This window comes from Colius striatus, chromosome 25 (assembly GCF_028858725.1).
Source record: "Colius striatus isolate bColStr4 chromosome 25, bColStr4.1.hap1, whole genome shotgun sequence".
In the NCBI taxonomy this organism is placed as follows: domain Eukaryota; kingdom Metazoa; phylum Chordata; class Aves; order Coliiformes; family Coliidae; genus Colius; species Colius striatus.
In genome coordinates, this window is record NC_084783.1 from 3,774,048 (window position 1) to 3,801,847 (window position 27,800).

The 27,800-nt window shown below is 47.4% G+C and overlaps 1 protein-coding gene and 1 long non-coding RNA gene across 3 annotated transcripts; one reads left to right on the forward strand and one right to left on the reverse strand.

Moving 5' to 3' along the window:
- Positions 1–296: 296 nt before the first annotated feature.
- UPF1 (UPF1 RNA helicase and ATPase) lies at positions 297–25,299 on the reverse strand. Of its 2 annotated transcripts, none has more exons than XM_062014854.1 (24): positions 24,717–25,299; positions 18,077–18,219; positions 17,017–17,106; positions 16,313–16,480; positions 14,861–15,041; positions 14,112–14,273; positions 13,413–13,497; positions 13,139–13,237; positions 12,831–12,939; positions 11,866–12,025; positions 11,626–11,744; positions 11,198–11,362; positions 10,481–10,595; positions 10,166–10,309; positions 9,562–9,775; positions 9,254–9,371; positions 8,101–8,257; positions 6,996–7,138; positions 5,792–5,966; positions 5,025–5,106; positions 4,388–4,549; positions 3,897–4,114; positions 2,776–2,898; positions 297–2,679 (listed from the first exon to the last, which is right to left on the reverse strand). In XM_062014854.1, the coding sequence occupies exons 1-23, from the start codon at positions 24,939–24,941 to the stop codon at positions 2,779–2,781; spliced, it is 3,354 nt and encodes a 1,117-aa protein (XP_061870838.1). In that variant the 5' UTR covers positions 24,942–25,299; the 3' UTR covers positions 297–2,679; positions 2,776–2,778. The 2 variants fall into 2 exon arrangements, with proteins under 2 accessions (XP_061870838.1, XP_061870836.1); XM_062014852.1 differs by having other exon boundaries at positions 12,831–12,948.
- Positions 24,524–27,320, forward strand: LOC133627778 (uncharacterized). Its single transcript, XR_009820387.1, has 2 exons — positions 24,524–24,900; positions 27,168–27,320. It is a non-coding gene; the product is annotated as an uncharacterized LOC133627778 (long non-coding RNA).
- Positions 27,321–27,800: the final 480 nt, after the last annotated feature.

The window sequence follows — 27,800 nt, forward strand, 5'->3', positions numbered from 1 at the left end:
CTCCTGGGGCAGGGCCAGGCCAAGGTCAGCGTCAGCACAGCTCAAGGCTGTTTCCATGTGCATGGAGGGAGGGGGGCTGAGCTGGAGCAGCAGCTCTGGCCCAGTGCTCCTGCAGCTGCCCCAGCCCAGGGAGGGGGGAATCAGGAGAGGAGAGGAGGGCAGCAGCACTGCCCATGGCCCTTGCTCCCCCTGCCCACACCCCACTTTTGTACTAGTCTGTTTAAATGAAAACCAAGTAATAAAGTCAAAGTTGCTACACGGAGTCTGAGTGAAGCTTCATCACCAGGGGCCCAGGGTGAATGCAAGAGCTGTTTATTCAGTTTATTGATGACAAACAGGTTTAAAACAAACTGAGACAAAAAAAAAATCAAAGAAGAGTTGAAACACCGTGCTAGCACTGAGGGCTGCATTTATAAAACTCAAGAGTTTGTAACTGCTACAAAGGAAAAAACCAGCACAAAGCAGAGGCAAGCATTCCCAGCAGTGAAAGAAAGGGGGTGAGGGCAGAGGAGGGGGTTACTCAATGGATTGGCATTGCACAGAGGGGGAAGGGGCACAGCTTCAACCTATCCCAAAAGCCTAAATGCAACTACACAGCCTACAGAAGGAAACAAAGTAAAAAGCCCTTCGGCAATGTTAATAAATAAAACAGTCCATCTCACAAGGAAGGAAGGTGGCCTGTGTCTCCGTTTCTTGCACTTGGTAGAAGTTGAAACTCTGGAGGCTTTTTGTTTTTAAATGAGAAAAAGAATTGGGTGTGTGGTGGCTGGAAAGTTCCTGGTGCAGGGCTGGCACAGGGCCCTGGGGGGTTCAGCCCCTCGGGGTTGGGGTGTGCTGGGGAAGAGACACTCTGAAAAAACTACAGCAAAGAGAGGGGTGATGATGGTGGGGGCAACAACCTACAGAAAGGACAGGGATGAAAGGGCTTCCCCCCCTGGCTTACAAAAAAAGGGCTTTACATCATTGAAGTACATTCATGTGAGAGGTATTTTGAGTCCCTCCCCCCTCCCTCCCCCCCAAAAAAAAGACTAGAAACACTTGGAGCCCTTTGAGTATAAAGCTGAGTCGGTTCAGACTTTAACCCCTCCCTGTCTGTGGCCAATTGGGGGGTTGAGGCCAGTCTAATTCAGGGATCTGCTAAAAATGGGGCTGGAGGGATCTCAGCGTCTCTGCACTGTTGCTAAAAAGGTTTAGACAGAAATAAAATGCTCCCAGTGTTCCCCTATGACTTAGTTAAGACATGGGTACAACTTTGAAAGTGGATGGCTTCTCTTCATGTGCTGTTCTGCAGTTTAGCTTCCAGGCAGCTGTGGAGCTGAGCCCAGAGCCCAGCTCCAGGCCGCTGCCTCCAGCAAGCTCCGGGTTTGGTGTCACACACCTGCCTCTCTCAGCTCTCTGCCTTCACCACCAAAGAAGCCACACAAAAGCCTAACCCAGTGTCTCTAATTACACCCAGCTCAGAGGCCACCTTCCAACAAACTGCCTGGTATGTCCACTTTTTCATCTTTTGACCCCCTCCCCCCAACCTGCTCCAGTAACATCAGCAGAGTCTTTACCTCAAAACCAGTATAATCCCCAGTTGCCACTACTGCTGCCCCAGCTCTGCGGGAGGCAGGCAGGCCTGCTAGCATCCTCTTCCTCCAGGGCCGAAGGGCACAGCAACCCATCCCCTTTCAAGCACAAAGTTCATCTTACAGAAAGGCTTGTTTTTCACAGAGTAGAGTCCAGACAGTAGCCAATTAAAGCATACAGAAAACACTTGGAAACCCTCCTGCTGCTCGAGCGCGCAGGCTCCTTTCCCTCTAACTGCTATCCAACGTAGGAAGAAGAGGCTGATTGCTGCAACTTTAAATCACACTGAAAATTCTCAAGGTTGGTGCTCTAATTTAGTTTTCAAACATGGTTTGGTTTTTTTTGGTGTGTGTGTGTGTGTTTAAGCTTCTCAGAACAAGGATCTCCCAGGTCCACCACTAGGAATTCAGAGCCAAACTCCTACAACACAAAGATTTCGGTTGCTCCTTGGAAAGGATCTCTTGCAAAAAGGAAAAAAAACCACCTGGTGACGAAAGGCCCTGTTCAGAGTGTGGGCAACACGATGACACTAGGATTTCAGAGCCAGTGTTGGACAACAAAACCTGCATCTCAGAGTTGAGCATCATCAGCTCCGTCCCGCCGCGTCCCCGCTCGGCTCGCTGCTGCCAGCTTGGGTCAGGAACTCTCTTCCTTCTCTTCAGACACTTCTGCTGCTTAAAAACTGCTTAAAACATTGTACCCCCCTGGAAAAAAAGACAACAACTCTGAGATGAGGGTTTTCTTCTCCCTCATCTGCTCTGAAAAGCAATGCCCTGCTCGCAAAGAGAAGTGTGGAATGAGTGAACCGTGCGCCGGGCCCTTCCCGGCGCGGCGGAGCGGGGCCGCGGCTGCCTCAGCGCGTTCTCCTCTCCGCTCCGCCTCCTGGTCTCACTGAGCTATAGCAGTGGGCTCTCTCGCGCTCCTCTCTCTCTCTCTCTCTCTCTCTCCTCTCCGTTGGTTGGTTTCTTTCTCCTGTTGCTCTCACACAGTGGTGCTTCAGTTTTAGCAGTGGAAAACAGGTATCCATTTTATTTTATTGTTTTTATTACCCAGAATAAAATGCTGATGAACTAAGCTCCACGCCAAGCTTAGCTCTTCTTCCTCAACCTGCAAGCAAAGCAACAGGCCTGTTAGGGATGCCACTCAAAACCCAGGGTGCTCATGTGATTAAAGAGGCAGAGGAGTGGAGCTCAGGGGCCTTACACTCTAATACTGTGACAGTCCCGTCACGCCACCGTGTTGATAAGCACGTTCACCCTGGTACGTCGAGTCCTGCGACAGCGCCACGTCGATCTGAGATTTAAACTCATCACCAAGGTAACTGTCCTGGAAATGAGAGCACATGTCAGGGCTTCAACACCACACCAAGCCCAGGTGCTCCCTTCACAAAGCAGCCACAGAGGATCACAGGATGGTTTCAGCTGGCAGAGCCCCATCACCCACCAGCCCATTGCCCTCAGTGCAACACCCACCCAGCTCTGAAACCCCTCCAGGGATGGTGACTCCAGCACCTCCCTGGGCAGCTGTTCCAATGCCTGACAGCCCTGGCAGCAAAGCAATTCCTCCTCACATCCAGCCTCAACCTCCCCTGGTGACACTTGAGGCTGTTTCCTCTTGTTCTGTTGCTTGTTCCCAGGGAGAACAGACCCACCCCACCTCACTGCAGCTTCCTTGCAGGTAGTTGTAGAGTGAGGAGGTCTCCCCTGAGCCTTCTGTTCTCCAGGCTCAACAGCCCCAGATCCCTCAGCCCTTCCTTGTCTGAGACTGGCTCCAAATCCTTTCCTAGCTTGGTAGCCCAGCCCTGGATCCTCTCCAGCACCTCCATGTCCTTCTTGTACAGAGGGACTCAGAACTGGTCACAGTATTGGAGGTGCAGCCTCACCAGTGGAATGAATGATCAGCTCCCTGCTCCTGCTGGGGAAATGACCTTAGTGACAAATCAGGGAGGGTTTGATTTGGTGAGGATGGTTTTGGTTTGGTTGTCTCTTGGCTGCCTGGGGTTTACAGTTGGTTGGGGTTTTTTATTCTTCCATCTACTCTTCTCACTGCCACATTTGCACAGATGCAAAGGCTTTGGGCATAGCTGGCTGCTGGAGAGGGAAGCAGCTCAGAGATCAGCTTGAGTTCAGCCTATAACATACATCTCCTTTCTCTGAGAGTACTTAGAGAGACCAGCAAGTGGAGGAGTATGAAATGCCTTGGCTGAGTCACAGCACATGGCTTTGCTTTCCATCTTCCCCAGCAGGACACGAGGGTGGGCATGCAGACAGATCACTGCCACAGACGCCAGGAGAAGGGCAGCCCACACGTCAGATCCCACTTACCTGGGATAATTCTGGCTGGGAGAGCCCAGGCTGACTCATCTGTGAGGGCTGACTCATGGAGATATACCCCTGGGTCAGTGGGCCCTGGGAGAAAGGCTGGGACACCACATCTTGGCTCGCTTGACTGTTTGGAAGGTTTGACTGACTAGTTCCAGGAATCCCAAAGCGGTTTTTCTGACGCCCACCACGACCAGTCTTGCCTTTAGGTGCACCACGTCCTGCAAAAACATCCACCCCAGCCAAGAGTGAGAAGTCTGAGACCTGCAGTTGTGAGAGAATTACCTGTTTCTGTACAGACTTGATGGCTCCCAAGAGGCTTTGTAATAAAGCAGGGCAGGAGCAGAGCCAGAGCTGGCCAAGGGGCCCTCACCACGGCTACATCTCTTATCAAAGCGCATCCTCTGCTCTCATCAGCAGTGGAGGAGCAGCAAACCCCCTCCTCCTCCAGCCTCAGCCCCCAGCCCTGGGCTGCTCCATCCCTCCCCCTGTACCTGCAGCTGGGCCGTTGGCTTGGCCAAAGTAGCCTGGGGGTGGCATGGGGGGCATGACGAGGTTGAAGGGGATGGGAATGTTCATGGCAGTGACGTGGCTGGGCCCCGCGCTGATCATCCCGATCTGGTCGTGGGTTTGGAAGTACATGTTGGATGGGCGCCCTGGGGAGCAGAGGGGAAGCCACAGTCACTTCAGACATCCCAAACAGTAACATCAATCAATTCCCATTCCTGCTTTTAATAGGAAAAAAAGAGGACTCGTGAGCAGGATCAATCAGTGCAGAGGCTGAAAGGACAAGCCTACCACTGTCAAGGACCACCAACATTTCTAGTTCACCATTTATTCCACACGTGTTCAGCTCTTTGCCAGCACCACCAAATATGTTCCAGCACCATCTAAGATCCCTGAGATGCTCCCACATACACAGCCTCTCTTTCCCCTCATTTTCACTCGCTCTGCAGATACCAAGAGAGCAAAATCCAGGCCCAGCACAAACATTTGCAATTAAGTCTCATGTTTTCCTGGAGTGGATCTTCAAATGTTTTAAGTCTGTAAGATCCCATATCCCAAGGAAGACTAGGAGAGGAGAAGGGAAAAAAACCCTGTAAAGGGATGGATTTGGATGGCTTCCTTTACCTTGACTGCTGCGGTCGTAGACAGATCCTGGAATAATAGCCTCCCGTGCATCATACATGGCAGTGGTCATGAAACGGGCACCCTGGGAGCATGGCAGGAGTTAGACAAGCCTTTGCAGACAAAACTTTGCACTGCAACCTCAGTCTGAGTTGTTTTTGGGTAAAAGCCCAGTGAAGTAAGCACACTTTGCAAGTGCTGAGGAAATGTAACTAGTTCTCGTACCGTCCTTTCAACTGCACCGTGGCAACAAGAAATAAGACTCTACAGGCAGCTTATCTCAAACTGTGACATACTTGATGAGTTTTGGAGGTTCTGATGACAGTTCTTCCCCTGCTTCATTCCTCCCACTGTCCCTCTGCAATGGCTGACAAGCTCCACCCCCATTGACTACGTGTCTGGTGTTAAAAGGCCAAGTAGAAGACTCATAGGATTTGTGTTCAACACTATTAAGTACACATGACTAATGAGCTTGCCATTTTTACACACTTCATGTTTCATTCCCCTCAGAAGTTAACCCCTCATCATATTTTGCAGTAAACAGAGCAACAAAAAGGCACCAAGAAGGCTTTTCTCCAAGTGCTCAATTTGGACACAGCCGAGGCAGCAGCTCGGCTCACACTGCATCATCAACCAGGCAACAAGAAAGGAGAAGTGATGGGTGTGTGAGGCTACGTGCAGGTGATTATTTCATCACCTGAGAAACTGATCAATCAACCCCCAAGTGCTCTGTGCCACACACAGTGGAGAGACAGGAGAGGTGGACTCACGGGGTTGATGGTGTTGACGAGCTTCCGGGGCTTACTGAACTGCATGAGGCTTTCCCGGAGGTTGTTCAGTGGTCCCTCCACCAGAACCTTCTGCTCCTTGTAGTAATTCAGCAAGTGATTCCAAAGGGGTTGTTTGGACAGTGCTTTTGGGTTTCCAACAATAATTACTCCATACCTGTACAAGGGGTAAAGAAACACAACAAGCTGAAGTCAACTTTGACTCAAACCAAAGCCCATGGTACGTATGAAGGGGCAAAGCAGCCTCTGAGTTGATCTCTTCTGCAGTAGATCAAGGCACCCAACAGAAGCCCAAGACAGCAGGTGTGGGAGACCCCTACACAATTATTTTGTTGACAACAGGGCATTTCTGCAGTGTGACAAAACACTGGAGATTGCTGCAGCCTATTTCTCAAGCCTGCTTCCTTTTGCAGGGTTGCCAAACACTCCTGTGTCCTCAAGCAGCCACCACACTGCTGCTTTGAAAGCTTGCAGAGACCAAGGACACCAGCCCACAGGGGTGACTGAACATGACCCTTCTCAGCAATCAAATCACTGAGAGAAGTAAAATGGTAAAAAATAGTTGCTGGAAGGGCTAAAGATGCATATGAAGGGATGAGTTCTGTCCTGTGAACAAGGGGAAAGACACAGTAGCTCCTCAGCGATGAGGCTGAGATTGCTCTTGTGAATTGGAGGGAATGGGGAAGTTTTTAGGCTGGAGAAGAGGAGGCTGAGAGGAGATGTGATCACTCAGCTACCTGAAGGGGAGTTGCAGGGAGGTGGGGCTCAATCCCTTCCCTCCAGTAATGAATACCAGAACATAAGAAAATGGACTCAAGTTGCCCCAGGGAAGGTTTAGACTGGAGCTGAGGAAGAACTTTTTCCCTGAGAGGGTTGTTCAGGACTGGAACAGGCTGTCCAGGGAGGTGATGGAGTCCCCAGCCCTGGAGATAATCAACAGACACATAGCTGAGGTGCTGAGGGCCATGGTCTAGTGATGGGCTTGGCAGGGTGAGGTGAGTGGTTGGACTCAATCTTAAAGGTGTTTTCCAACCATAACCATTCTACGAACTCATTCAAGGCTCCCTTAAAGCAGGTGGGGTGGGGAGTGGGCCTGCTGTCCACAGCACACACACCTTGTGCTTCAGCACACCTACTGCTGCTTCAGCAGACCAAACACATGAGTATTTGCCCCACTGTACTTTACCTGGCTCTGGTAAGAGCTACGTTGAGACGCCTGGGGTCGTTCAGAAACCCGATTCCTTGGTGTTCGTTGGCCCTCACACAGGAAAGGATAATAAAGTCCTTCTCTCTCCCCTGGAAGGCATCCACACTTGCAATTTCCACTTCCTGAAAGAGGAAAACATGTAAATCCTGGAAGCAGAGTACAAATTATTTGTGCTACCAAGAGCCACTACAACCCCTGTTCCCTGGGCTCTGGCAGTTCCTCCAGCTGATAAAAGTGTTATTTCTGTAGTGACCAAGTGGGAATTCCACTTGTCACTAAATAGTTTCCCCAAAGAACAGGCAGTCTCAGCTTAGGAACAAATTACTCTTATGTTCACCACTCTCTGGCTCTCCTGTTTCCCCCAAACTGGCATTTGCAGTATGGAAAGCATTCCTTTTCTAGGTATGTTGCCAAAAAAAGACTTGACTAGTCCAAAACCTCAGAGTAAGACAGGTCCAAATTAGCACTGCTGCTTCTGGCTACCAAGAAACCTGAATCAGAGGGACAGATCATTCCTGGCAGAACTTTAAGCATTTCCACCAAGTTTTCCCTCAGTGCAAACACTGACCCAAGTCCTCAACATTGCAAAAGAGATTATATTAAACATTCTACAACCGTCTTGTTTGTAGCAACAAGTTTTCATGTCTGGTACAGCAGTTCCACTGATGGGAGGATTTAATCCCAAGCAAATAAACAGCATGATTATCAGGATTTATGGAGCTTGGCTTCCTGCATGTCTCTTGGCAAGATGCTTTTATCTAAGGCACAAGTTGACTGAAACACTATAGACCTCTCCCTTCTGTGCCACCTCAGAGGATGGACTCATTGAAGCTTTCCTTTCAACAGAGACCTTAACAGAGCATTCTTTTCTAGCCAACTGCTCCCCTGACACTTGGTGGCATTTGATACCTCCTAAACTCACCTCTCTGGTCTATTTTAACCCTCATCAACTAAAAAACTCCAAGATCACTAAAGAATAAACACATGCTGACGCCTCAGAAGCCCCAAAGTCAAGTTTCACAATGTCTGACTCTTCTGGCTTCTCTGCATCTGAGTGTTCTCACTGGTGCCAGTGACTCTGTACCTGGTAGAGCTTTGTATGCAGGGAGCCACTGAATTGCATGTACTGCACCAGGTAGGAGCGTTGACCTTCGTAAGGGGTAATAATGCCAATCTGATCTGGTTTGGCACCAGCTTTCAAGAGCTTTGTGGTGATCTTCTCCACGTTGGCAGCCTCCGTCCTGGAAAGGGAGATTTGTTTATCTGAGGAGAATCAAGGCATTAGGTCTAACTTTTTGCAAGTTACTGGGTCTAAACCACTTGAAGATGTTATGCTGTGCCAGCCTGTCAGAAAGGCCACTTCAAGACAAAGAGCAGTTTTACACTGCTTGAGCACTCCAATTCATTTGGCTTAAGCCTTGCAGGAACATTCACCACTATCACCTCTGGACTTGGGCCACACATAGAAAGCCGATATAGCTCAAAAGCAGCTTTCCATTCTCTTATATACACCTCCACCTTCTCAGAACTACACAACCAGCCTTCCTGGAACAGCAAAATTCCCAGTGGTCATCATTCCAAAATGGAACTTCTTTGGTAGAGTTACATGTGCACCAGTACTTTAATGAGGAAGTGCATTAAAAACGTCCCAGCTTGCTGTGCAAACAGATCCTTCAGTTGTTTTATCTTAAAAGCTTTAAATATAGAATGTTTTTTCATGCCAATCTCCCTGTCAGCCAACTATTGTGACATTTGTTTGTGCACAGTCTTGCATGTGCTGCTCAGGAAACAGACTGAGATTAAAAATACCACAGTAGATATTTTGCACAAGTTGGCCTGCTTTCCCATCCAAGCACGTGAACAAACACACAGCACCAAGAGGAGCAAAGAGTTTTAAGCTCACTTGTTGAAAAAAAGAAGTTGGAATGTACAGAAAAAAAAGAGATAGAAGAAAGGAAATTAAATTCCCATCCTTTTTGTACCCCCACCAAAACCCAGGACTTGGGGCTCTGTGAGTACAGAATATGGTGAATTGTCTTGCAGAGATTCTCTAGGAAGGAGACACCCTCAGATATCTGGTCTGCAGGGGGAACTTCATACTGTACTTCCCCTGGACTTCATTAACTGTCTCCACAGGATTGTCAGCAGATTCATTTAACAATATCTTAAACAGTTGAGATAGTTCAGAATACTTTGTCTCAGCTTCAGTTTAGATCTCACTGCTGAGTTTTGTTTACCTGTTTAAGTAAGAGGTGCCTGAGCTGGCAATTTCTTCCTGTCCTTGGGTAACGTAGAAAAACATTGGCTTATCTGGCTGTGGCCACTGGAAATCAAATCCCTTTTTCACACGGTCAGCTGAAGGGCACAAGGGAAAAGAAGTCAGCACTGCTCTACCAGCAAGAACACTCACTTTCAGATCTAAAGCACCTTCATGACTCAAAACCAGGTCCAGTGGCACTGCTCTCCGTAAGAGACTCACCCAAAACCTTCCTTTGATCCTGAGTGACTGGGAAGGGTCATTTGGAGGAGTGGTGCTCTTGCTTACCTGCAGTTACCCCGTTCTGGAGAGAGCCCTCGTAGAAGATGTTGGAGGGGAAGGCGCTGAGCGCGGGGTGCATGCGGTACTGCACCTGCAGGCGAATGGGCCGGATGCCCAGCACCACCAGCCGCTCGAACAGAGACTGGGACAGACCTGCCTTGGCAGCTTTCTTACACATCACAACAGGCCCCAGCTGGCAGTGGTCACCCACAAGAATGAGCTGTGGAAAAGAAAGTTTGTATGTAATCTTAGTGGGGTGGGGATTGATATTTGTTTTGTCCTGCTATGAGATCTATCAGGAATTAATCAGCCTGACTCAGATGAGATCTGAGGCTTGGAAACCCTTAGGGTCAACCAGCTTTTCAGCTGATCATTTTCAAATAAAGTCTCCAGACTCTTCCACAACATGTTCTAGGCAAAGATTATGCCATGGCAACAGAAAACTAAGAGATTAACACAAAATAAAAGTCATTTAGGTCTATATAATGGAAGCCTGTTCCATGAAAAGAGAGGATTTAGTATCCCTGTGTGCCTACAATGTTGAATGTTACTGCTTCATGCTACTTCATCAACTTATACAAACTCTTCAGTGAAATGCAATGGCTCCTACCTGTTTTGCCCCCAGGACAACTGGCACCATGCACTCTGGCTCAGTAGCCTGGGTGCTTTCATCAATCAGAATGGAGCGGAACTGCATTTTTGCAAGTCTCGGGTCCCCAGCTCCCACACACGTGCAACAGATCACATCTGCGTTCTGAGACAGAAATGCAACTGGAATCAATAGGCAAGCATTTCTACATGCAAAAATACTCAATACCAATTCCAGGACTCCCCCTCCAGCCCCAAGTTAAGTTGTGCTCTGATTTCCACCAGCAAACTGCAACTCAGGTGATTATTGAGGCTGCTGGAACCGATGGGAGCTCACCATCAGTAATTCACGCTCTGCTGTTCGCTTCAGGGCACGGTAACGCTTCTCATCAGCAGATGACAGTTCTCCAGTTTCATCTTTAAGCTGCTGCAGTTTCTGAAGCTCTGGCATGCTGCAAATAAATACATTTTGCTTGATGGCCTATCAAGGTGGTAGGATGATACTGTACAAGCAAATTCATTTGTACAAGTAAATACGACATGTGAAGAACCAAAAAAAGTTATCACAATGTGTATTTGCTGTGTCCAACTGAATCACAGCATGGTGGGGGTTGGAAGGGACCTTTAGAGATCATCCAGTCCAATCCCCTGCTAAACCAGGTTCCCCTTGATCAGGGGGCACAGGAACGTGTCCAGGTGGGTCTTGAAGTCCTCCAAAGAAGGAGCCTCCACACCCTCCCTGGGCAGCCTGGGCCAGGGCTCCCTCACTCAAACACTGAGAGAGGTTTTTCTTATGTTTCAATGGAACTGTTTGTGTTCCAGCTGCATCCCATCACCCCTTGTCCTGGCACTGGAGACAACAGAAACAAGTGCTGCCCCAACCTCCTGACACCCACCAGTTAGATATTTGTCAATATTAAGGAGCTCCCCCCTCAGTCTCCTCCAGAATGAACAGCCCCAGGTCCCACAGCCTTTCCTCAGAAAGAAGATGCTCCAGTCCCCTCAGCATCTTGGTGGCTCTTTTTGTTCCAGTGCCCCCTCAACCATTTCTTACCTATCCATGTTTCTGATCTGGTTATGCAATGCCAAGAAGGACACAGGAGAGTCAATTGCCTCACGACTTTTAGCACACAGACGAACCACTTTCAGTCCAGTTTGATGGATCTTCTCAGTCAACTGATCCACAGCTATGTTACTTGGAGCACAGACTAACACAGGGCTTGGAAAAAAAAGAATGAAGTCACAAGTAAGTTTCAAGGATCTGTAAGGTTTTTTTTTCCCCCTAAATAAGATTAGGTGTTCTGACACATGCTCTCTAAAAATGTGCTGAGGAAGAAGATCTGCTGAAATAAGCACAAGCTTCCCCAGAAAAACCTAACAAGTTCAATGATAGAAATTGGTTTAGCTTTTAAAATCAAGCTGATTCTTTGACCAATAATAAAGGAACCTCACATATGAGGATTTAGAGAGCACAGTTCTTACCCATTGCCCTGTCTGGCCAGATGATAAACGATTGTGGCTGATGTCACTGTCTTTCCGGTACCAGGGGGACCCTGAATAAGGCTCAGAGGACGCTGCAGGACAGTCTTCACAGCATAAACCTATCAGACCATTTGGTATTGCTGTTTAGTATTCAATACATGTCAAGTTACAGTTCTTCAATCCCTATTCATAAATACTCTCTTATATTCTTTGTGTGTAGTGGAAAGGAGATGAGGTTACCTGAGAATGGTTGAGATCAGGGAGTCCTTGCGCTGTGAAGCGCTTTGGCAACTGGCATTTAATAATGACATCTTCTACCTCATGACCTAAGAGCTTGTGATAGATGTACCCAGACACTGAAGTCTCATCCACTGCAAATGTTTTTAAAGCACTCTGCATTCTGAAATGAGGGAAAGACAGCAAAAAAGTAATCAGTGTGACCTCCAATCCTAACACCCACAAGTGTCTTAGGCAAAGGTTAATCAGACATCAGGCACAAATGAGATGAAAACATATCTTGGGAAACAAGAATGATGTATAACATCTACTAACAAGATTAGAAGACAAAAAACTGAAGCCCACAGATCTTGTTTTTCCCCCAGTACAACAAATATAACCAGAAAAAAATCTGTAGAGAAACACCAACCTTTGACACAACCAACAGAAGTTTTAGGTGCAAGATTTGTGCTCTGTGTATCTCTTTCAGGATAACAAACTCCCAAGTGCAGCACAGATACGTCTGAAGCCTTTTGACCCCAAGGCTGACTCTAATGCCTTGACATTTCAGCCAGTTAAGGCAATTGAAAGTTTAGAAATGCTGCCTAAGACCAAAGAGCACTTCATAAGGGAGCAGCGTTCAGGAAGCTGAACTACAGGACAGGTTTAATTCTTACATGCCAAGTACTAATAAACACAAGGTAAACCTCCTCCCTTGATGTGTTTGTAACATCCAGCATGTCTGTCACAGTGAGACAAATGGACAGTTTGATGGCACTTGGATTAACTCCATTTCTAGCCAAAGTCAGGCCTGTTGCTGTATGAACCAAGTGTCTTGTGTTCATAGCCTTGCTACATTGGCACACTCAAGATTTCTGCTTGTTGGGTTCATGAAGTAATACATGAAGCAACTCCCATTGAAACTAAAGGAAAATATACACACCAACTGCAGCCACCACCTGGCAAGTGCTGAAATGCTTTCTCAATACCTGTCAAATGAAGTAGACTTCCACACAAAATCCACTTGGAAGTTATGAGTCACTTCCACGGGCGCTCCAACGCTGCTCCTCAGCTCGATGGCTATCTCATCACCATAATCTGTAGAACCTCGTTAAGTAGTAATCTATAGCAAAAATCTGAATGTTATTTTCCCCAATTTTGGTTCTTTTTGGCAGATTCCCCCTCCCAAGGCAAATTAGAATTATCTGGAAATTACTTTTGCACACGTTTACTGATTTCTCAGAGAGATTTCAACCTTTGGCTGAGCCCTCCTGAAGGCTCACTAAGTAAAGGATACTATCAGGAACTTTGATAACATGACCAATTCCTTTCCATAAAGGCGCCAGGTCTCCCTTATACCTCAAGCAGATCTCATCTCCTTGCATAAGACGCATATCTACAAGGGAAGAAAAAAATCCAATGCTCTTAGGATGTTTGCCAATAAACAACCACCCCCCAAGACAAAAACACTTTCAGTAGGACCTTCTATCCCATCACAGTTCTTTAAGCACTGCTGTGATTTCACCACGCTTCAAAAACACAGACAAAACAAACAATGGAGCTGTCATTACCTGAATCAGTCTTTGGCAAAGTGAAATAGGCAATTCTTTTCTTGTTCAAGCCCAGGTCCCATCTGACTGTGATGTTATCTTGGGTCTAATGGTAAAGAAAAGGCATCTATTATGTTCTTAAAGAGTTGTTTGACAACTACCACAGTCCCCATTGTCCTGTACTTTAAAACAGCAAAGAAACACAAAACTTGCTGTTCCAGTGTCACAGTACAGACAGCTCTCTGTGTTTACTCTTATGGATTGAGTTCACACCATCTGCAGAAGATGGTTAATAAGTCCTGATCACTACCCTCACCTTTCAGAGAATCACTTAGTGCACCCATGACCTCACATAATTCAAGTTTCATTGGAAACTGACTGACAAAGGGAACTGCAGGTTATGAAGTCAACATAAAAGAAGGTTGCCAAGTTAACAGCTGCATGTCAGAGAATGACTCTTGGAAAGATAAACTTCAAACACAGAAAAGCTGGAAGTTCCCAAGTGTTTCAAGTTCCTTTTTAAAAGCTCAGTTTGAGGATTTTCCCTCTGTGCTACCAAGCATCACCATTACTACTGTAACTGCTGTGATGTAATAGCTCTGTGATAGAGACAATTATTTCACTTGAGCTTTCCTTCTATGCTGTTAATAGTAACCGTGTGTTTGATAGCAGAGAAGTGGTCAGAAGTCCCCTTGAACAGGCATCTTTCAGGTGTATTACCTGGGACTCCTTGAGTTTCTTGTCATAGTCTGCCTCAAGCTTGACGAGAGGACCAAATATATTTTGGTATTGATAAGCATCCTCGTATCTCAGCAGGACATGCTGTGGTTCTTCATCAACACCAGGCTTTTCTAAGTCCTCAAGGGTTGCAGATGGATTTTCCTAGAATTTTAAGCACAAATGTTTTTGTTTGTAAGTTTTAGCCATTAAAAAGTGACAAGCTCTCCCTGTGGCTGACAACACTGGGGTTTACCACTATGAGACACTGCATCAAGGTATGGTAACCTGTTAAAACTACAGCAAGATGTTCCATGGAATGCTAACAACTCACATCCAGTCAGGTGTGTTATGCACTGAAGGTTGTGAAGGAAAACTTCTCAAAAAACAATAATTGATCACCAAATATGGACTAACAGTTTCCTACCCAGTCAGTCATCCCTTAAAGCAGAAACAGGTGAAAGATTTGGTATGGGGAAGGAATGTTGCTTTTACGGATTGCCTCACATTGCAACTTGTACAGAGCTGAAAAACCTAAGGGTGAAACTTTCCTACTTGGATAAACTCTTCCCTGCATCCTTTGACCAATTCCCAGCTGCACTGCTTGTCAAACTTGCAGGATTTACACCTCATGTGATTCAAGTACGTTCCCTGCCTTACATGGTTGCTAAAACAGTCTTGTCCCTCCTTCATAAACCCCACAAAATTAGCACTTGGTAAAATATAACCAGAATTTGAAAAGCAGCACATACCTTCCAAAGTTCTTCCAGTTTGTTGATCTGCTGAGCTGTGATCTGACGTGCTCTCAACTGTTCCTGTTCAGATGGAATCTTTACCAGCCAAGAAAGGAAACAACGGTCTTGGATAAGAGGCTGCCACTGTGAACTGTCCCAGTTAATATCCTTTAAACTGCTCTGACTGGCACATGGCTGCCTGCACAACCAAAACATTGAAAAAAATTATTCAATTAGACAAGTGTAAGAAAAAGGTCTATAGAGTGAAGTGTAAAAGTAGACTTATCCTCTTAAAACAACTCAGGTAAGGGGGAAAAAAACCAAAACCACGCTAGCTTGCTGGGTCAATTCATGTTTCAGTTCCTGGATTTGCTGTTTCAATAGCAGGCAGGCTCAGTATCATAAGCACTGTTTCTTGGGTGTTTCTAGAACTGAAAATTTCAGCATCTAAAATATTAACTCTGACATCTCTGAAACTGGTTACAGTCCATTAAGATTAGGCACACATATAGTGTATCAGAAAGGTCAGGATTGTTTCCCACCTGTTTAAACAAATAGAACTCTACAGAAACACACCTTCTGCTGTCAAATACACGGTAAGTGACACCACTAAATGACAATGTACACAGTTATAAACCCAAGATTTCTGATAGAACATGTCAAAGAGCAATTTCTAGTATACCCTCATCTTCAAATGATTCTATAGGCTGACAGAAAAAAACTCTGTTTAACAGAGACACTGATCTAGGGGAGCTTCAGGGTTCAGTGCAGGGCCACAAAGATGATGGAGTAGAGCATCTCCCTTGTGATGAAAGGCTGAGGGAGCTGGGGCTCTGCAGCTTAGAGAAGAGACTGAGGGGTGACCTCATTAATATTTACAAATCCATCATGGTTGGTGTGAGGAAGCTGGAGCCAGGCTGTGCTCAGGGATGGCCAATGACAGGACAAGGGGTGATGGGTACAAGCTGGAACAGAAGAGGTTCCAAAGAAACACAGGGAAGAATTTGTTCCCTGTTGAGGTGAGGGAGCCCTGGCAGGGGCTGCCCAGATGGGCTGTGGAGTCTCCTTCTCTGAGGACATTCCAACCCAGCTGGATGAGTTCCTGTGTGCCCTGCTCTAGGTGCTGCTGCTCTGGCAGGGGGGTTGCACTGGCTGAGCTTTCCAGGTCGCTTCCAACCCTTAACACTCTGTCATTTCCTGAACTGACCTGTTACTCTTCCAAATTTGAAAATCACAGTTTTAAAAAGGGAGGAAAAACACCTTGCTTCCATTAAAGACCGTTTCATCTGGGAGAAATACTTCTCTACAGAACTAAGACATCTGCCCAGCGTAACAGACTGTTCCTTTCTCACACTACTTGTGTGCAATTCATGTCAGTATATACAACTGTCTGAAGGAAAAGTGGTGGGAACTTCTGAAATAAGCCTATGCAATAGACTTGACACAAATATGTCAAAGGCATTCTCTCACCTGCACAGCAAAACAACCACAGAGTCTGCCTTAGCTGGAATAAAGCCAAGGAGAAACACATTACGACATCCACAGTTATAACACTCCAAGACAGTCTCTCCTAGAGGTCCATCTTTATGGAGAGTCACCTCTTTGCACTTTGCTCTCACAAGATGATTAACAATGTGGCTGAAATCAAAGGGAAATACACTTACATTAGTAGGAAAAAAATAATCACATTTAGTCCTAACTTACTAGCCCAGTTATTAAAATGCACAAACAAACATGGTGGCATTGGTAAGATCTTGCTTTTCTCATCTAAGCTAGTACAGTTTCAGTGGTTTCTCAGTGCAAGAATGTTTTAAGGTAGACAAGTGTGAAAGAACAGGAAATGGGTAAAAACATAATCTTTTTATGTTACTGGTAATTGAAAGAAGCCTCCCAAAGCTCAGCAGGTCGGAAGTATCAGCTCTACAGTGCTTTGCAGGAACACATGATGGGGGAAGGAGCAGCAAGCTCACTTCACAGAAGCAACTCAAGTTTTGCTGAGATTGAGGTCTGAGTTGGTAAGAGCAGAAAAGCTAAAAGAGGCAGCTGGAGGTTTACATTTAAGTCATTGAACTTCAGTTATCACCCAAATGGCAGTCACAGCCATCACACCATTTCAAAACAAAGCCACTCTAAAACAAGACTGTCATTGCTTTTTCCCTCATTCGACCATTTACCTGCCAGATGTATTTCCACGCCCGTTACAGAACCACTTTTTGCTGGTGTTGCAGTAAACCACACAAGCAGGGTCATGGATACCACAGTAACTGCAATTCAAACAGGAAGAAAACAGAATTGGTTGGGTATTTGCTCAAATATAAGATTTAAAGTACTTAGTAGTGTACAAAAATAAGGGGAAGTGAAAATTAAGGAACACATGTGCTGGTTGAAGGATGTGCTGGGTTTGGCTGGGTACAGACAGTTTTCTTCACAGAAGTAAATAGGGGCTGTGTTCTGGATTTGTGCTGGAAACTGTTGATAACACACGGATGTTGTGGTTATTGCTGAGCAGTGCTGACACGGAGTCAAGGCCTCTTCTGCACCTCACATCACTGTGAGCAGGCTGGGGGTGCAAAAGAAATCGGGAGGGGACACAGTCATGACCCCAACTGACCCCTGAGGCATCCCAGACCACAGGACATCACACTCAGTAGATGAAGTTGAGGAAGACAGAGGAAAGGGGAATGTTTGCAGCAATGGCATTTTATCTTCCCAAGTAACCATCACAGCCCTGCTCTCCTGGACCTGGCTGAACACTTGCCTGCTGATGGGAGGTATTGAATGGATTCCTTGCTTTGTTTATGTGCACAGCTTTTGCTTTATCTCTTTGTCTTTATCTCAACATACCAGTTTTTTTTCACACTTATCCTTCTGATTCCCACCCCCCATCCCACTGGAGGAGTGAGCCAGGAGCTGGCTGGGGTTAAACCATGACAAAGCATCAAACATCAGTTAAATTCCTCTTCCCAGTCACAAGTATTTTATTTTAACACTTCCTACTATTACCATCCCTAGTTTGGCTTAGCCTTTCATTCCTCAAGGGAGGTCAAAGACCTGCCAGCCACAGCAGCTGTAAGCACATGAGAGCTCACCACAGTGCATCGTTCTGCTACCAGGATGTGGATGTCTCCAAGAAACTTGCTCTCAAATCCAAAAATCCTCTAAGCATACATCATTCACTTGCACAAAGTGCTCCTGCCCTCTGGAAATAAGCCTGCAGCAAAGAATGGGTCTTACCTGCAAGCATGCACAGGAAGATCCTTTGTGTAATAGGTGTCTTCTTCATCTTCTTCAAAATTCAGCTCTGCCAGGAGCTGGCTGGTTTTAGCCACGTTATCATCCACTGCTCCATTCTGCAGAATGCCATCAGGCCCATTAACCTGAAATACAAGGTCAATGCTTAAGTTATACAGTCAAAACAAGACTGCAAAACATAAAGCCAAGGACAGTAATCCCCACTCTTCAAAACAAAAACTTGTGTTCCATTTAGAAAAACTCAAAAGGAAAATGCTGGTAAGAGCTCAAACAGATACCAGTTATATAACCAGTACTTGCTTTATTAGCTACTCTTTCACAGGACTATTTCAACTCCAACTGATGAGTAGGAAAAAAAGTTTAAAGGAGACGGCTTTTCTGCAGAGTACACTTTCCCCTACAGTCTTACACAACACACAGAAGTTCCATGTAAACAATTCTAGCAATATCAAACACTTGGGTTATTTTATCCCTCATTTTACTCAAGGAATACACCCAAAAGCAAGACCTTTACTTTTCCCCTGGTTTCAGCTGGGATAGTTCATTTCCTTCCTAGTAAGCTGGTACAGTGTGTGTGTTTTGGATTCAGTGTGAGAATAATGTTGATAACACACTGATGGTTTAGTTGTTGCTAAGTAGCATTTACCCCAAGTGAAGGACTTTGCAGTTTCCTGTGCTCTGCCAGCGAGGAGGGGCACAAGGAGCTGGGAGGGAGCAGGGCTACTCCATACCACAGGACATCACACCCAGTGTAGAAACTGGGGAGAGTTGGTGGGGCAGAGCAGAACACTGCTTGGGGACTGTCTAGACATTGGTTGGTGGGTGACTGGCAACTGCACTGTACATCACTTGTCTTTTCTTGGTTTTATTTCTCTCTCTTTGTGTTGTATTCCTTTTCATTACAATGACACCCTCCAGGCAGTATCACTTGTTCAGGATGTACTAACCATATTACAGGCTGAATGAAAAAAGCCACACTTGCAAAATACAGTAGGTATGACAGTCACCACTGTGGTGGTGCTTTAAATTTCTTTTAGCTACAATAGTTTCTTTAAATAAAATGCAGCTTCTCTGTAAGACATCCAAGAAAACTGCACAAGTCCATCAAAACTAGTAACAAGTGGAGCAATGAACTTCAGAGACCCCACACAGCACAAACAAAGCAGAATGCTCTTTCCTCCAACCATACACTAACTGCCAGAACCATGAAGTTCTGCAACATTTGGTGCAGTGTCAGCAACTTTCACACATCCCAAGCCTTTCTCATGTTAAAAATAACTCCTTTTGGCAATGCCCAGTACAGTGCATTTACCACTGACAAGGAGTAGTGAGAAGTGTGAATGTCACAGACTGGCCTTCAGTGTGGCTGGAGCAGCGGCTGCCCCTTGGGCCTCATGGGTGCTCTAGTTTAATCCCACCACTGCATTTCAACAAGAACCCTCAAGATGGCCAGATCCCCACACCTCCCAGAATGCTGCTCAGACATTTGATTCTGTGACCTGTTTAGCATGATCTCTCTAAAATCTGAGAGGACATAAGCATATGATAACCCAAGCTAACTTTGTGTGGAAAGAGGTAGGAAAGGGACCACCACAGTGACTGCAGTGACTAACACAGTATTACCCAAATGTTTGGGATGAGTGCTGTGAGGTAGTTTCCCTAGCAAAGCAAAGTCATCAGATTTCTTTAAATCCCCAACTGTTTCTAAAGGTACAAAGCAAGGTGGGTTTTTTCCCCCTGAACATTTTAACTAGCTAATAAATGAGTGTAAGAATCACCCAAAGTCTTTGTCTACCAATATAGTATTTTAATGACTCTTTTGCACTTAAGACATGGAATTTATCTGGTATCTGTAACTTAATTCTGACAGAGATATGAAAGCTGTCCACAGTGAGAAGAACACTAAAGCTTTAATAAAAGACATTTAACAAAACCAGTCGCTGTAGCATTTTAAAGCTACAACTCGTAACCAAACGAAAATAACCTAACATCTCTGAAAGTCTCATTTGGATTCCACACAAGCTAGTTTCAGTACTGCACATTAAAATTTAACAGCCAACTGTAAGAGTTTAAATTCAAAATAAACGTAAGAGACTTCACATTTGCCCTCAGCAGTGAGGAACTGGACTCATGGCAAACGCTTTGTTTCATTACCTTCAAATGAAATGAGGTGCGTTTGCAAAACACAGCCTGGATGGTATGACTTCTTATTGATGTTACCTCCAAGTACTGGCTTTTAATAGAAAGCTCAGCCAAGAGGAACCTTCAGCATAGAGTGTGTAAAAGAAGCAGAGAAGATATAAAGGAGAAAAAAACCACTAAAGAAGCTGCAGCAGCATTCAACAGCCCTTTAGTATGACGAACTCAAATCCCATCAGCTCATTGTATAACAGCGTTTCCACAGATGTTTGAAGACAAATACGCATTTTAAATAGATATTGTCATTTTACAAAATAGGAAGATAAATTAACTGGTCATGGAACAGATGGAATTCCAAAGCCTCAAGTTAATCTGAATGTCTCAGAAGCAAGAATACCAGGCAGTCAGGTGCATTTCTCTCAGTCTCTTCCCAAGAGTCAGAACACATTATCACACACGTCACTCACCAAGTTTAATCACTTCTTTTCTGAGTGCTCATAAAAAGCTGGATTGCTAAATGGTTCAAAATTGTAAAGCTGAGGATTTTTTAAGGTAGAAGCCCAAAAAAACCACAACTGCAAGCTCTCTGCACTTCTGCACCAGGTGACTGCTGAGGACAGCCCAGAGCTCCTGTCCTGTCACGGAGTGAGGCAGGAATGATGTCACCTGTTACTATGAGGATCCAGCAGCAAGCACTAGGCCTTGGCAGGCACACCACAAGGAAGTGACTCAACTATTGTTCTGAACCCTGCTGGGATGTTAGCCTATGTGCATACTATTAAAAATCTGGCACCATCAGCTGTTGTATAAGGGAGGGGGGACTTTATTTTAAAAGTGTTGACTGAAACTTCTGGCACAGCGAGTTTAACAGCTACAGCAATGTGAACACTGAGGTGCTCCGAAACCATCACCAAGCTACTGGCCCCTCTCCCACTCTTTTTTTGGCCTCTAAAATACTGGTTGAAAGATAACAGTAAAGATCCATGGAAACACAGAATAGTAAACCAGACAATGTAATTTAGGTACTGGCTTCTGCTGACCCTGTGTGAGTTCCCAAATCAGCGGTTACAGAATATTACCATCTCAATTTCTCCCTGTGTTTCTGGCTAATGTACTCCACCGTCATCAGCAGCCACGGGTGTACACAGCTATACTCACACTTCACATAGTTGTACTTTATAAAGTAGTACACATCAAGCTGTAACAAGAAAAGCAATTGCAGTACAGCAGGTATTTCACTACAAGAGTGCTCTTGTTACCAGACTGCAGCTCACTCAGTCATGGCAACACACTTCAACACTGCACAGCAACTACAGGACATCCAGTCACTGTCCTGATTCAGCCTCAGAAAAAACACACACTTTCAGACTTGCAGGGATAACGCAGCTACCTGTTGTTTGCAGATTCTTTAAGCTATAAGCTATTTACTGTACCCTGTTGTAATCTCTTACACTGATGTGCTTGCCCTTTCAAAAGAAGGAAGAAGATACTACCAACACAACACCTCCAAAGCAGTGTGGAGGGAGCTGTACTTCCAGAGCAACAAGGAATCAGTTATTCTGCTAAGACAAAAAGTCTTTGTTAGAACTGGAAATTAAATCCAGCCCCCATAGTCTAGACCAAAAACCCAAGAGCTGGCCCAGCCTCCTTCAGGCACTCACACAGCTTAGCTAACACACTAACACCATGCACCTTGTCCCTCAGACTGTTATGTGTGTGACTGCTTCCCAGCATCATAACTGAGTCCCTGTCTGGAATAGTGGAAAAAATAAAGCAGAAATCAGAATTTATCTAAAGATATTTAGGAAAATAATTGTTCCTGTGCTTGATTTTAATTCTATGCAAACAGTGGGAATGAGAGTTTTCTGAGGGACAACAGGCATTGCTTCTGCATTAACCTCTCGCTCCTTTCTGTCAGTTGGACACTGATCAACTGTAACAACATCCTCTGAAACCATTAAAAAACCAACCACATCTAAAACCATTTGGAAAGGAAGCTCTTCTGCACTGCCTAAATCAATCACATTTTCTTGGGTGCTCTGTATTGCTCAGCTCATCTTTTTAAACACCAAGACACTAAAAAGCAGAATATGAAACAGCACAGCAAAAGGATCTTTCGGATACTCATCAGCTCCAAATAAAAATTACTTATTCAAGTAGTTTTAATTATAATCCCAGCCACAACATTTAATTAAGTAAAATGTATATGATCAATTTGGAAGCTTTAGAAGTTAATAATTAATATGTCCCCTGCCAAATACAGAACAAGTTTGTTGAAGGAAGCAAAATTTTCCCCAGAATCTTTAAAACAAACCAAACCCTACTTACTTTCTGATCTTATCGCTTAGGAGACCGTTGAAACATACATGTCTAAACAGAACCAGGGACCTAAGCTTTGCTGTACTTCAGCTCAGCAGGACACTACACTCCCTAGATTTCTGAATTCTCGTTGCAATAGGTCCATTCCCACTCCCCACCCTCCCAAAACCCGACATTTGCGTCAAAACGAGGGTGAGGATAATCGTGAGAGTTTGCAGAAACATCAGAAATGTATTCAGTTTCTAAACCAAAGTCCTTCCCTCTCGCCAGGATGGATCCTTACAGACATCCAAGCACCTGAATGTGCTCTCCAGATTCTTTTGTTTTTTACTTCAAAGGCTTTTCAAACATGTTTAGACAAAAAAAAACCCCACCAAAGTAATCCTCTCATCTGGTCTTTTAGCTTATGAGGCTTCTTTTGGGGTGGTTTTTCTTCCTCTTTTGGCCTCAAATTCTCTACTGTGAGTTCGGGAATGATCACAGAACTGTTTCAGTTGGAAGAGACCTTTAAGATCACTGAGGCCAGCCTCTGTCCCAGCCCTATCATAACCCATTAAATCTTAAAAAAAGAAGGTTTTTTTTTAATTAAAGTTGTCTTTTTAATCTATTCACATATTGTCTGACTCTACAAAGACAAGATTTTTCTTTAACTCTCGAATAATTCTAATATCTCTACGCTCAAACTGAATAAAGTCTACTAAACCCAAATTCAAAAGGTATAAGTAAACAGAAGATAAACAGCCCAGGGAGTCTCATCACAAACTCTGTGTTACAAACACATAAACCAGGAGCAAATCACATACAGTAGTTGCACTCAGGCTGCAGTGCTCCAAGCACAAAACTGTCACACAATTCCTCCTGGGATCAAGGACAATACCACCCTCGGTCCTGGCACTGCACACCTGTAGGTTCTGAGGGGCTGGACACAGTCAGCCTGTTCTCAGTTTGCTCTCTCCTGCATCCTCAGCTCTATCCTTTACTTGTCCTGATACATCAGCTTTTGCAAGGAAAAAGTGAAGCCTACTCAAATTATGCTTGGCTCAGGAGTAAAAACTTATCTAAAGCATTTCCACTCTTTAAACTCATTCTTTAATATATAGGTAATGTACAAACATTTAGTTCTTAATCATGGGATGTATTTATCTGGTTATAATGAAACTTGGTAGAACATTCCATGATCTTTAAACAGAGAAAAGTTGGACTTAAAAAAAACCACATGGAGAATTCCTCAGGGTTTTTTGCTTCTACACTGTCAAGAAGTAGCACAGTGATAGTATCTTCAGTTGCAACACTTCTCCACTTACAAGTGTGCAACACTAGTTCCTGTTCTACTTTTACTTTTGTGAACTGTTAACTACTTTTTTGTTTACACATTGACCATCAGACTGGATTTAAAAACAATATATATAAAATCATCTATTACCAGGTTATGATAAATCCAACCTCTGAACTTAAATCTTGGGCCTCATCGACTGCCAGTCCCATACAAACTCCAAACAAACCAGCCTGGCAACCATGTATTAGAAAAAGTTGCAAAGGAGATAATAAAAATAACAACAAATAAGCACATATTTTGCTTTTAGCAATACGAAGAAAGAAACCAAACGAAAACAACGCTGAATTTCCTCAGTGCCCAACTTTTGACAACAAAGCACCAACTACGTTAAAGCGGAAAAGAACCCGAAATGACATCCCGAAGCGCCTCCGAATTCTCACTTCAACATCGCACCGAAAAGCGACACAACTGTCACGATAGAGCCGCGGAGTCCGCCGGCCTGACCAGCGCAAAACTGGCTCCAAGTTTACCCTCAGAGCTCTCCCCTATATTGCCAGGCCAGCAGCAAAGCGTCCGGTGGCCGGGCCCGCTCCCCGCTGCCGCCCAGGGGCCGCCGTGTGCCGACACGGGCGGCCTCGCTCCGGAGCCGGCAGCCGCCTCCTCTCCACCGGGCAAGCGAGCGGCCACGCGCGGCTTCCACTTCCCCGTCCGGCGCGGCCGAGGGCAGAACGCCCAGTCCCGCAGCCCGCCCAGGGCTTCCCCTCGCCGGCCCCACGGCCGGGCCCGCCCGCCCTTTCCGGACTCCCCCTCCCCGCCTCCGGTGGCGGAGACGCCCCGACCCCCCCCCCCCCCGCAACACACCCCCCTCGCCTCCCGCCGCGGACTCACCTGTGCTTCGATCGGTCCCGGCGGTCCCTGCCCTGCTCCGGGAGGCCCTTGGCCCTGTCCTGGCCCCGCCTGCCCGGGCCCGGGCGGGGTTTGGGTCTGGCTGGGGAGAGTGAAGTCGGTGAACTCGAACTCGGAGCCCTGCGTGTCGGCGCCGAGCAGCTCGGCCTCCTCGGTGTCCAAGAAGGTGAGGGTCTGCGAGCTGGGGCCGTACGCCTCCACGCTCATGGCGGCGGCGGCGAGGAGAAGCGGCTCTTCGCCAGCCCCTCCCCACCCTCCTCGCCCGAGCCGGCCGGGCCTCACCTCAGGGAGCCCCGGGGCGCCGCGTTACGCGAGCGGCAGGATCCGCCGCGCGCACCAGGCCGCGCGCGCGCCAACCGGCCCTCAGCGAGCCCGCCGACCTCCCCGCTCGCGAAGGCCGAGGCCAACGGCGGGAGGGAGGGAGGAACCCGAGGCGGCGGGGCGCGAGCGCCGCCGGGAGACGAGAAACCCCGAGGCCGGGCGCGAGCGGAACCGTCCGTCCGGCGGCCGCCGCTGCTTGTGCCGCTGCCGCCGCGCGCCAGGCCGGGAGCGGTGACGCGCAGCGCACGGCCGGACGGCGACGCCAGCACGCCCCGCGCGCGGGGGCGGGGTGACGCAGCACGCACACACCTGGGCAGGGCGGGGGCGGGGCTTCGGCGGAAGGCGCGAAGGGGCTCGCGCGGGGTGGGGGGAGCTGCCCCCCAACATACCGGCGCCCCCCTGGCGGGGAGGGGCGGGGCTTGCCTCTGATTGACAGCCGCGCCAGCCAATGGGCTCTCGCGGTGGGGAAGGAGGGCGGGCTGAGGGGGCGAAGGGCGCTGAGGCGGGCGAGGGGCGGGCGAGGGAGGTTGCCCAAGGGCAAGTGTGCCTGGGCCACACCGACACCGGGCCATGCTGCAGGTATGCGGAGCCAGCAGCGTGGCCAAGAGGCCAGTGGCATCCTGGCTGGGATCGGCACTGGGGTGGCAGCAGGAGCAGGGCAGGGATTGTCCCCTGTGCTGGGCCCTGGGGAGGCTGCAGCTCCAGGGCTGTGTCAGTGCTGGGCCCCTCACTCCCTGCCACAGGGACACTGAGGGGCTGCAGCTCCAGGGCTGTGTCAGTGCTGGGCCCCTCACTCACTGCCACAGGGACACTGAGGGGCTGCAGCTCCAGGGCTGTGTCAGTGCTGGGCCCCTCACTCCCTGCCACAAGGACACTGAGGGGCTGCAGCTCCAGGGCTGTGTCAGTGCTGGGCCCCTCACTCACTGCCACAGGGACACTGAGGGGCTGCAGTTCCAGGGCTGTGTCAGTGCTGGGCCCCTCACTCACTGCCACAGGGACACTGAGGGGCTGCAGCTCCAGGGCTGTGTCAGTGCTGGGCATCTCACTCACTGCCACAGGGACACTGAGGGGCTGCAGCTCCAGGGCTGTGTCAGTGCTGGCCCCTCACTCACTGCCACAGGGACACTGAGGGGCTGCAGCTCCAGGGCTGTGTCAGTGCTGGGCCCCTCACTCACTGCCACAGGGACACTGAGGGGCTGCAGCTCCAGGGCTGGGATCAGTGCTGGGCCCCTCACTCACTGCCACAGGGACACTGAGGGGCTGCAGCGTGGCCAGAGCCGGGCACAGAGCTGGGGAAGGGGCTGGAGCACAAGGGGCTGGGGAGGGGCTGAGGGAATGGGGGTGTTGAGCTTGGAGAAGAGGAGGCTGAGGGGAGACAGGAGCCCTCTCTAACACTCCCTTACAGGAGGCTGCAGGGAGCTGGGGGTCAGGCTCTGCTCCCCAGTAACAAGTGTCAAGACAAGAGGAAACGGCCTCAAGTTGCCCCAGGGGAGGCTGAGACTGGAGCTGAAGCAGAACCTTTTCCCTGAGAGGGGTGTCAGCCCCTGTGCCAGGCTGCCAGGCTCCCTGTGGGGGAGTGCCCAGCCCTGGAGGGATCCCAAAGCCCTGGAGCTGAGGTGCTGAGGGCTGTGGGTCAGTGGTGGGCTGGGCAGGGTGAGGGGAGGGCTGGGGCCAGAGGAGCTTAAAAGGGGTTTTCAACCAAAGCGATTCTATGGGGTCATAGAATGGTAAAACCTGCTGTATCTGTAATACCTCTTATACCAGCACTACCTAATGTAACAATATGATGAAACACTGAGTTGCTGTGAGATGAGGGTAGTGGAGCTGGCCATGGAGACTGTCCGAGGTCAAGGAAGGTGAATGAGTGGATTGTGGATAGCACATGTTTCTACCCATAAACAATCAGATTTCAGTTTGGGTGCCCTCATTTCAACGTCCTTTTATTAGCACACAACAAATCTCTTTGGAGATAACTCCTGTGTGTTGTGAAAAGTGTTGATATGAAAGGCCAGCTATTTGGTCCCTTGTCCCTACTGCAGCCTTTGACTACAAGATGCAAATACATATCTTCTTTTACAAGTGACTTGAATTTTATTCTTCCTTTTGGTGTAGGATAAAGCCTGGAATTGAAACAGCATGTACCAGATTTGCAGCTGTGAGGCTGAAAAGATCTAAATGAACACTGAAAAGCATCCTTGTCCTAGGAGTATTGTGCACCAAATACAAGAGGAGAAAGAACAAATAAAGAGAAATCAGGAGTCATCACTTCTGCACACAGACTGCTTGAATTCATCTTTAGCTTTAAGGCTGGAGGAAGAATAGACGATAGTTTGTCATAAATGAAACCTAATTGAGGATTCATCTTTAAGGAGGATAAAGTAGGCTAATTTGAGCCCACAGAGTGGTGGTCAGTGGTGCCAAGTCGAGTTGGAGGCCTGTGGCCAGTGGGGTTCCACCTCAGGGTCGGTTCTGGGGCCAGTCTGATTCAACATCTTCATCAATGACCTGGATGAGGTGACTGAGTGTACCCGCAGCTCATGGCACCAAGCTGGGAGCACTGGCTGATTCACCAGAGACTGTGCTGCCAGTCAGTGAGAGCTGGACAGGCTGAGAGTTGGGCACAGAGGAACCTGCTGAGAGGCAGCAAGGGCAAGGGCAGAGTCCTGCATCTGGTGAGGAACAAGCCCAGCACCAGCCCAAGCTGGGAGTGACCTGCTGGGGAGCAGCTCCAGGAGAGAGACCTGG

Excerpts from the sequence above, each read along its gene's own strand:
- UPF1 (XM_062014852.1), bottom strand. The coding sequence starts at position 24,941 with ATGAGCGTGGAGGCGTACGGCCCCAGCTCGCAGACCCTCACCTTCTTG. Across the intron at positions 12,026-12,830 it reads AAGTCTACTTCATTTGACAG|AATGCAGAGTGCTTTAAAAA; the intron begins GTATTGAGAAAG and ends CCCTCATTTCAG. Across the intron at positions 2,899-3,896 it reads CCCAGCCAGAATTATCCCAG|GACAGTTACCTTGGTGATGA; the intron begins GTAAGTGGGATC and ends TCTCATTTCCAG.